Source organism: Teleopsis dalmanni, chromosome 2, assembly GCF_002237135.1.
Source record: "Teleopsis dalmanni isolate 2A chromosome 2, ASM223713v2, whole genome shotgun sequence".
Taxonomy (NCBI): Eukaryota; Metazoa; Arthropoda; class Insecta; order Diptera; family Diopsidae; genus Teleopsis; species Teleopsis dalmanni.
The window spans coordinates 35193034-35203813 of record NC_051847.1 but is presented as its reverse complement, the minus strand read 5'-3'; the positions used below and the strand labels follow the sequence as shown (position 1 = coordinate 35203813).

The 10780-nt window shown below is 32.4% G+C and overlaps 2 protein-coding genes across 4 annotated transcripts in view; one reads left to right on the top strand and one right to left on the bottom strand.

Moving 5' to 3' along the window:
• The window catches only part of LOC119679639 (SH3 and multiple ankyrin repeat domains protein 1), a 358803-nt gene that overhangs the window by 93582 nt on the left and 254441 nt on the right, over nt 1-10780 (top strand). The gene's annotated exons all lie outside the window — the stretch shown is intronic.
• Nucleotides 7943-10546, bottom strand: LOC119679640 (neurogenic protein mastermind-like). The gene is made up of 4 exons (XM_038092106.1): nt 10322-10546; nt 9488-10249; nt 9122-9391; nt 7943-9048 (listed from the first exon to the last, which is right to left on the bottom strand). The coding sequence occupies exons 1-4, from the start codon at nt 10512-10514 to the stop codon at nt 8237-8239; spliced, it is 2037 nt and encodes a 678-aa protein (XP_037948034.1). The 5' UTR covers nt 10515-10546; the 3' UTR covers nt 7943-8236.

Here is a 10780-nt window from a genome sequence, read left to right as displayed (position 1 = left end):
TTTGCAGTAGGTGGAAAGCATCGAAAGCCACAGTGTGAGACTTGAACCCACTAAAACCACCTCTTAGGAATGAATGAAGAAGATTTCCACAGCAATGTGGAAACTTCATTCCAGTAATCATGGGAAAGAGGAATGAGAAAATAGACTTAATACCTAGTGAACTAGATTCATCTAAGTCAGAAAGCAAGGGCATGAACTAAGTAGGATGGATGATATAGAAGGGGGAGGGGTTACTGCTAACTAGCGGGGATGGAATCAACAATATACTTTGTGACTGGGGTCACGAAAGCCGCGGTTATATAAGGGGATAGTGGAGAGGTTACGGTCCACTTCGTCGAAGTAGTGAGTCAGGTATTGGGGGGGTTTATAGCGCAAAGCTAGAACAAAGTCTTCTGAGAGAGTGGAAGGAATGGAAACGTCGGGGGGAAGGTCATGGAGCCGGGTGAGATACCTACGGGCGAGTGACAGAAGATACTCGTCAACACGAGTGATCTTGGCATTGTTATAGAGAGTTGTTATGGAAAAGTGTTTGCCATTAGGTTTGCGCTTATAATTAGTGCAATCGCGAAGAAGTTTCCGCTCAAACAAGCGGATTCTTTCCATCTGAGCGGAAGTGATGGCTGACCAAATAGGGAAAGCGTAAGTGAGGAGAGGACGAATAAGCTGCTTATAGCAGAGCAGCTTAACTTTGCAGTTAAACTGGTTATGTCTTCGAAGTGCAGTTTTAAGTTGAGTATGCCTGAACCGGGCGTTACGGATGGCATAGTCAATATGTGGTATGAAGTTATGTTTGGAAGAGAAAACAATGCCAAGATATTTCAGCTTGGGAACAAGCTGAATTGGAGAGTTATTAAGCCTGAGCTTAATATTAGAGGTGCTAAAACCTCTGGGACGATCACGCTGCTGGCCAGTAAAGGCAATGGCAGAGATCTTGGAAGGATTGAGTTTAATCTTCCACCTGGTATAGTAGTCAAAAAGAGATTTAAGGTGGGCATTAAGCTCATTGGAGACGCGGAAAGGATTAGACGAGCGCATGAAGACAAGGCAGTCGTCTGCGAAGCAGATTTGCTTAATAGGGGTCCGCGGGAGTGGAATATCTGCTATAAACAGGTTGAAAAGGAGGGGTCCAAGAACCGAGCCCTGAGGGACGCCAGCATCGATGGGGAAATCACGTGACAGAGAGGAACCGACTCGAACTTGAAAGGTTCTGTTAGAAAGAAATTTGTGGACAACACTGCAGAGCGTAGGAGAGAAGCCGAACTGGTGAAGCTTAAGGATTAAGCCTTCAAACCAGACAGTATCAAAGGCTTTTTCAATGTCAAGACTTAGTGCCACAGTGGGCTGCTTATTAAAAAAGCCTACGCATATCTCATTTTGGAGATGATGCAGGGCATGGATGGTAGAGATTTGGCTCCTAAAGCCGAACTGAAAAGGGGGAATAATATTATTCCCAGAAGAGAAGGATTTCAGCTTGCTGGCTATGAAGGTTTCATAGAGCTTACTGACAGAGTTGAGAAGAGAAATAGGACGATAGCTGAAGGGGTCAGCTTTGGGTTTGCCAATTTTGGCAACGGGACAAACTATGGCCTTCCTCCATGGCTGGGGGAAGGAACCAGTGTTGTACGCATGGTTGAAGAGCATGGCGCACTTTTTAAAAAAGAGTGGTGAGAAACGCCTCATGGCGTAGAAAGACACACAGTCAGTGCCAGATGACTTTTTAGGGGCTTTAAGCCGAAGCATGTCAATAAGATCAAAAGGGGTGAGAAACCCTTGAGTGTCTTCAACATTGATGCAGTGAGCGGGAAACTGCGGGGAGAAAGTAACAATGCTTTCATTGAAAGCATCAAAAAGCCCATGAACTACAGAATTCGTAGTTAACGTAAGGTGGGGCTCGCCTAGGCCAGCCGTAAGACGGTGATTAGTCATAAAGACTTCACCAAAGACGTTGGCTTTATCAAGGTCGTCATACACCATGGAGTTGCCATAGCGGAGGTCTGAGATGGACCTATTGGATCCACAGATTTGCCTGACCGTACTAAAGACGTCAGACCGGCACTGAGTGGCACGAAGTCTGGCACTAATGGAATTAAACCTGGATTGGTTGACTCTCTGGGCAATTATGGTGTCCAGGTTCTTAAGAATGGCTTGGAACGCATGAGCTTGCGGTGAAGCTACCTGTCTAAGGCGATAAGTTCTGCGGCGAAGCGATTTCCTCAGGTTAATGAGGAGAAGGGTAGAAGCATCAAGAGGAACTTGATAAAATTTGCGAACACGCACCTTCGGAACATGGTCCTCAATTGTGGAGGTGAAAATGCTTTCAAGAGTACGGGCAGCAAAATCAATCTCCACAGGAGTCATGTTCCTGTATTCGGGAATGCTCAAATTAAGAAGGAGGTGGTCGAGAGCGAGGTTGAACTCCGACCAGTTGGTGCTAGGAAAGTTAAAAAAAGTGCGAGGGCAGGCACGAGCAGCTCTGCAGTCGTGAAGCACAAGCATTACTGCTTGGTGGTCAGATATGCCGTCAATGACTCGTGGGTCACTAAGGCAGGAAAGGAGGCGATTATCCGCTAACGAATAATAACGAATAAGTCTGTCTGCCGGCTATATACAGGCTAACATAGAGGTTGAACGATTTTGATGTTAGTAATATTGTTCAAACCTACTAACATTTTGCTTGTATAACATCTGGGTAAAGCTCATAGCACTATATGGCCATATATTACAACCTTGCAATATCTGTTAAAAAATACACCTCATAATCATAAGCCTACCCCCTCCACCTATCCCTTCTACCTTTACTACGTCGATGCCTTTTGGTTCAGATACACCTAGACTTCTTGATACTAAATCGCTTGATCTCAGCGCTTTCCCCTAATTACTGCAATGAATTATGTATATTTGCCCTTCTCCATTTATTCTTAAGAGGTGGTTTTAATGGGTTAATTTTTCAAACTGCGGCTGTTGATGCTTTTCACCTATTGCAAAAAAAAATATTGTAAGTTCAACTATACTGTTATCATATTTAAGATGTTTTAAAACAATCGTAAAGCTTCCGTTTCAAAGACAAGCTCAAATCACTTGGTATCTATTCATATAGCTTCAGTTCTTTCTGTTGATCCACTAAGTATCAAAATAAGGTTATTGGCTGACCATACAGCTGTTTCAAGTATTGTCAAATACCCATCATCAGTGGTATTAGAAATAATTCCTGTAAATAATTTTTTTGAGAGTGCAAGTAACAGGAATCGAACTTGTGTCCTGCCAAATTTTAAGCTCAGAGTCAGCGCACCATAACCTTATACTTACAGTAGATCTCTTTTTCTATTTTACACCACTCTGTTTTTCCTACAGAGTTTGCTCTCTATGATTCATCTGATTTTTCAATAAATGTTCTCAACGTGTATAAAGAAAGTCTCAAGTACTTTATAAGTGAGTGGTCTCAAGTCCTTGGAAACAATCAACTATCTGTCCTGATCGTGTGATTCTAATATGATGTTAATTGCAATACCATTAGCACTGGTGAAAAAAATCATGACGTAAAATAAGATAGTTTGATGCTATCTTTACCGGCTTGAAAATACTAATACTACATAACTTATAGAGGAATTCTGAAGTAGAAAGAGTAATAGACAAATATGGTCGAGGAAATACTAGTCCAATGCGAATGACAATGATATTTAACTGAGAGCCATGTTGTGCAGATATTTACATGACAAGCAGATAGTCATGTTAGTTTCACTCTTCTACAAGTTCTTTCTGGTCATGACCATGAAGGCATGTTATGCAGACAGTCAAATCACAATTCTGAGTAACAATTCATACTATTACTGCTGTTTTGATATTCTTTTATTTTGTATGAATGTAGAATATAATATTATGTATGTGTAAATTATTAAATTAATTATTAAGCAATAATTAGTATTAGTATAATATGTTTTAACTGCCCTGCGCTAATGCACAAACGAAATAGGCTCCTAGACATGTATATTCTTACGGAGGCCATAAAACTCTGTAAAGTAGGTTCTATACTACTTTTTATTGACGCAACAGCGCTTAAAGAGCTACTCTAAGCCCAGAAGGGGCACAATAGACCCGACGGTCGCATTGCCACATCCCCTAACAATAATAATAATAATGTTTTAACTAAAGTGGAGAGGTAGAGAAACGTTGGGACCACTATCGGGTTTATTCGACTGTCTTCACTTGCTCTTAATATCAATTTTTGAATTTGCATTGACATATTTATAACTCTACACTTAATGTGAACATGACCGTCTGCATAACATGAAGCTAAATTAAAATTATAAAATTTCGAAGTAAAAAAAAAAATAGAATAAAAAAATTATTTTTTGTTTTTGTTGTTTTTGTTTATTTAAGTTTAACTTAGTTAATATATTTAATTTAACCGCATTTTTGCGATTAATAAAATCTTACTAATAAATGAGTACGATTATATATTGTATGTAAATATATATTTAGTTTACTAACTGTGTATGTGTATGTGTGTTTGTGTGTATTTTATTATTTGTTTCATATTTTTGTTTTTTTGTTTTAATTCTACGCATTTATTCTATTATATAATATATATAGTAACATAGTATATTTTTTAATAATTAATATATAATTTTGCTTAATATTAAGTTTTATTATTTCATTCAATTTCTGGATTTTCATATTTTATGTTTTGTATTTATACTAAACTCTATATATATGTAAAATTTTATAATTAACAGCTACTAAAATTAACTTTCTTCTTCTTCTTCACCTTCATCTTCTTCTTCTTCTTCTCTTTTCATTATCAATTATTATGCTACAAACTACTTAAATATTTTAATGTGTATATATACTTTTTGTTTTTGCTTTTATGCATTTTTAAAAATGTATAACTTAGAAAAAAAATGTTTCTGTTTTCTGTTTTTAATTTAATTTTTGTTTTTTAATATTAAATATATAAAGTTATGTATGCCATTTCATATACATATATATATGTATATATATATAATTTAATTTAAATATATTTATAATAATAATAATAATAATTACAAAATTACATTTTAATAACTTTTCTTTTATATTAAATTTAAATGAATTTTTATTTTTTTATTTTTTCTTCCATTCGATGCACACAAATACAAAACTGGATTTTAAAAAAAATTTTGTATTTATTTTTTATTAAATTTTTTTGTATGTATTTTATACTTTTTTTGCTTGTAAGTATTTTTTTTTTTTGTAAAAATTAATAATTATTTTGCAATACAAAATGAAACATAAAAAATTATAAAATATCACCAATTTTTTCATTTTATGCTTTTTTGTTATACATAAAAAATGCTTCCCTTTTGCTTTTCATTTTAATTGCTTTTTATTATATGTAAATAATTTATTTTTTATTTTATGTAAATTTTTATTATTTGATTTTGCGTTGTTAAAAATGTACTTTGTCTACGGTATAATATTAAATTGTCATGTTTTATTAAATTTGTTTAATTTTATTTAATTTTTTTTTTTTTTGATTATTGTACAATTTTGTATCAATTTTAAGTACTTTTTCAGCAGTTTTTTTTTTAAATTAATACTTTAAAAAAGTTTAAATTTTTAATATATGTAATAACATATACAACTGAATTTGAAAAATATTGTGAGTTCTACAAAACAAAAAATAATATAAAAACAGAATGAAAAATAATTTTAAGCTTCTTTAATTACTTGTATTTTGAAAATTATATATTTGTGTATATATGTTATATAGATATAAGTTATATATATTTTATTTTTTAAATTTCTATATATATATGTATATATATACACTATACATATGTTTTATATATATAAAATATATATTTTATTTACACATAACATATATTATATATAAATATTATACAATACATAATATATAATGTAATATAAAAAATTGAATCATGGCTTAAAATCCTTAAGTATCAAATGATATATTGTAATTGGTTATTTAATTGGACTCGTGCGAGAATATTTATGTTGTATGAATTAATGTTGATAATTAAATTAATATAGCAAGAATATTGTTAATAAAATTTACATAGAAAGGGATAAATATATGTATTTAGGAAATAATAAAAGATTTATTAATATTTATATTACTAAACATTAAAGATAATTAAACAAAAATTAATTTAAACAAAAATGCAGCATATTCACCAAAATAATGATAAAAGGAATTATTCAGAAAAATAAAAAGTATTAAAAAAAATTATATATAATACAATAAGATAATAAAATATATAAAGAAAATAAATTATATAAAGAAAACAATTATATAAAGAAAATAAATTATATAAAGAAAATATTTTATAATGAAAATAAAATATATAAAGAAAATAAAATATATAAAGAAAATAAATTATAAAAAGACATTGAAATACATAAAGAAAATAAAATGTATAAAGCAAATAAAATACACAAATAACAAGTTAAAGCTAATACATATATAAAAATTCTATGTACATAAAAATTAAATATATACGCACATATTACATATATATGTAATTATATATACATATTAACAACATATATGTAAATTATATTTATATATATAAAAGTTAAATATCCATGTAAATAATATGTATATAATAATTATATATACATAGTAATTTTATATATATAAAAATTGTATTTGCATAAAAAATATATACATAAAAAATTTATTTATATATAATACCGTAATGTCTGAATATTCCCAATAAATTATGTTTTAAAAAATTAATAAAAATATATATAAAAAAGTAATATTTATAAAAAATTAAAATATCTGGAAAAGTACGACATATAAGAAAAAAAAGGAAAAAAAGAAATATAAAATACCAAAAATATATATATTATATAAAAGATAGTAGATAATACATAATAAAATAATGTATAATATACATATATAAATAAAAATTCAAGAAAAGATTTACAAATAATATAAAATTGATAAAAACAAATTCAATATATATTTAATACAAAATAATTACAGAAAATTAATTTTATAATTAATTTAATTGCTACGTAATAATAATAGAGATAAATTTATATAATTTACATAATAAAGATAGATTAATACCATAGAATAAGGCCTTATGCAGCCCATGAAGATAAAGGAACTAACAACAACAACAATCTGAAAGGGTCTCGTTAAATACAGTACCAATAATTTTATATAATTGCCTTCTAAAATTAAAATATTAACTGTAAGAAATTCGTACGGTTTCAGTATAAAAACCACAAACTGCACAATAAAAATTTAAAAATACATATAAAGGGGATAAGATAATAGAGATAGAGAGAGATAATAGAGATAAGAAATCCAATCTGAAGACTTAATTGAAGATAAAAAATTTAAGTACGAGTGCCAAAAACTTGATATAGATTTGTATAAGAATTAATCAAACAATTTTTAATTTTGATTGCAGTTGCATTATAGTAACATATTATATGGGATATATTAATATTTTTAAATTAATATATATATATTACTTTATATTAAAATTAATTTTAAAGATATAAAGTAATAGTTAAGGCAAAATAATAAATTTAGTGGAGTCCAGTAAACCTATTACATTATATATACATTTAAAACTTAATAATAATTTTTTTAAATTAAATAAAAAACAATAGTTATAAATTTTTTTTTACTTAAAATAATAAAAGTAAAGCATTATTTTCAATTTCATAATTTCATAAAAATAGAAAGATGAATCAAGCATAATTATATATGCAAAAAATTTTAAAATTAAAGAGCGTAATTATTTCCCAAGCACTTTTGAAAAAAAGTGTTAAAATTTAAATTAGAAATAGAAATTAAAAAATAAATTTTATACAATACATAAAGAAAAAAATTAATAAAAACTTTTTACACAATTTAAAAAAATATTTTCTAAATATACAAATAAAAAATAAAAAAAAATCAATTAAAGATTTTGTTCGATTGTACAATAAATTTAAATTGGAATGTTAAAATTGACGCAACATTTCAAATTACAAAATACCGAGACAAAGACGTTCAACACAAATTCGTTTATATGGACAAATATACAAGAGAAATAATATAAAAATATATTTAAAATTCATAAATACAAAAAACAGTGTGGCAAATTCAACAACAATAAAACGAAAACAACCTTTAAAAAAAATTTACATGAATGGATGTAATTCATGTAACTCCCCTACTAACCCCCCAGAGCAATCTATGCTGTATAGATAAATTCTAGTATAAAGATACTTATTGCAATATATCTTGTATATTAAAATTATCATTATCTAATGAATTGATCAAATCTTGCGTGGAGAAGTTGCCACCATCAACGGGTAAATTATCCAAAAATTCGAGACATAAATCATTTGAGCTAGCGACAACAGAATTGATGGTTTGATTAATGGAATTGGCAGTGGCTGCATTTGGTGCATTATTTCCAGCCGCAACATTATTGCCGGCAACATTGTTGTTATTGCCATTACTATTGTTACCGCTATTGAGAGCTGCCTGATTGGGTATTGGCCCGGTGGGACCGGTACCCTGTTGCATTTGCAGCATTTGTTGTGTGTGCTGTTGATGTGTTGTTGTTGTTGTACCAGTGGCTGTTGTTTGTTGTACGAACTGTTGTTGTTGCATTGTTAATTGTTGTTGCTGTTGTGTCATGTGCATTGTTGCCATTTGCATTTGTGTCATCATCGTATTGTTGGCAGGGCCGGGCCCAGCGCCGGGACCCACCACACCACTCTGTTGTTGTTGGTGTAGCTGCTGCTGCTGCTGTTGTTGTTGTTGCTGCTGCTGCTGTTGTGTATGCTGCTGTTGTAGCATTTGTTGCATTTGCATATTAGCAGCATTTGAGCCAGCATTGCCAGCAGTTGAATTTGCTAACATTTGTTGTGATTGCATTTGCTGTTGACGCAACATTTGTTGTTGACGCATCAATTGTTGTTGCAGTTGTGCGGGTGTCATTTGCATGCTCGAATTCGGACCAACCATACCGCCAGCACCACCATTAGGACCATTTGACATAGGACCACCAGCGGAGTTGGACATAAAACCACCTAAAGTTTATTAAAAAAAAAATTAATTAATAATTAATTAATATAAAATTTATAATTATTATAGTTTATTTACCATTAAAACCAGCCGGACCTTGACGCATGGGTCCAGCACCGGGGCCAGGACCACCACCAAAGTCCATTTGTTGCTGTTGTGACATCATCATATGACGCCACTCTTGCTGTGAGCCAATTGGCATACCGTCTGGTGTTACTTGTACATTTGGCGGCCGTTGTTGTGGACCACCTGGACCCATTGGTCCACCATACGGGCCCATAGCTGAACGTGGACCGCCAGCACCGGAATGTTGCATATACATTGAATGTTGTGGACGCATCATGGGACCTGTGAAAAATCAAAAATTTATATATTTTATACAGAATTTTTATAAACTGCAAAAGCAAAAAAAAAAAAGACAAAAAATATATGAATAAAACTGACCTGAGGGCGGTATAGGCTGTTGCGTCATACGTCTCATAGCTGCTGCTTGAGCGGCTGCATTTGGAAAACGACCACCGCCGCCAACAGTTTGTTGCATCATTTGCGCTTGCATAAGCTGCGCTTGTGTAGCTTTGTATTCGGGCGGTGGTGGGCGTGCACCACTTAAATGTTGTTGTTGCTGTTGCATAGCTTGTGCGCGCAGCATTTGTTGTTGTTGTTGCAAAAATTTAGCTTGATTCATATTCATTGGCGGACCACCATTAGCGCCCATCATCATAGCAGCATTTGGACCACCAGGTCCAGCATTTGGATTCATAGCATTTGGTGGCACCATACCAGCCATACCTGCACCAGTCATACCTGCACCACCCATTTGGTTTGGAACACCCATACCAGGCATGCTACCCATACCAGCAGGACCACCAGACATGGTGTTCATAGAATTTGGACCTCCAACTGGACCACCTCCAACAGAGTTCTGTGCTGGATTCATTAAACCAGGTGGACCATTTGGTACGGTATTGTTAGCACTATTAGGACCCATATTATTTGGTCCTGCGCCATTGCCGCCTGCAGCATTTGAAGCAGCAGCTTGTGCTGCAGCAGCTGCTGCTGCTGCCGCCGCTGCTGCTGCTTGTGCTTGTGTTTGTGTTTGTCTTTGACGCATATTTGGTGGAACTTGTTGTTGTTGTTGCTGCTGCTGTTGTTGTTGCGAAAAGTTCATTGTTTGTGTTTGAGACATGGAGAAAACATCACTAGGACCTAGAGAGATGAGGAGAATATAAAAAATGTTCATGAGAGTTGCTCCTAATGCTGACTGTGTTTTTCTCTTACCATTTGTGTTGTTCATATTTGGATTTTGTTGCTGCTGTTGTTGTCCATGTGGTATATTGTTACCACCTGGATGTCCTTGCGTCTGTTGTTGCTGTTGTGCATTTTGCGCATTTTGTTGCTGTTGATGTTGTTGTTGTTGCTGCTGATTAAAGTAAACTCCCTGTTGTGCAGCAACTGAAACGTTGCTTTTCATATCACTACTTAAGTGTAAATGTTGTCCAGCAGAAACCTAGCAAAACGAAAAAATAAAAATTATTAATTTAAATCAATTAATATTATATGAGTCGGAAAGAAAATTAACTAGTTCTCATTACTCAAACTAGGAGAAGAAAAGCAACTTATTTAGAGAATATACATTTATAATAATGATAGTATCGAGAATTGTTAGTCCCAACGTTGTTCCCTTAAGAAAATTTTATTAAATACTTTTAATGTTTGTTCTTTGAACGTGTCACTGTT

Excerpts from the sequence above, each read along its gene's own strand:
- LOC119679640 (XM_038092106.1), bottom strand. The coding sequence starts at position 10,514 with ATGAAAAGCAACGTTTCAGTTGCTGCACAACAGGGAGTTTACTTTAAT. Across the intron at positions 10,250-10,321 it reads AAATATGAACAACACAAATG|GTCCTAGTGATGTTTTCTCC; the intron begins GTAAGAGAAAAA and ends TCATCTCTCTAG. Across the intron at positions 9,392-9,487 it reads ACAGCCTATACCGCCCTCAG|GTCCCATGATGCGTCCACAA; the intron begins GTCAGTTTTATT and ends GATTTTTCACAG.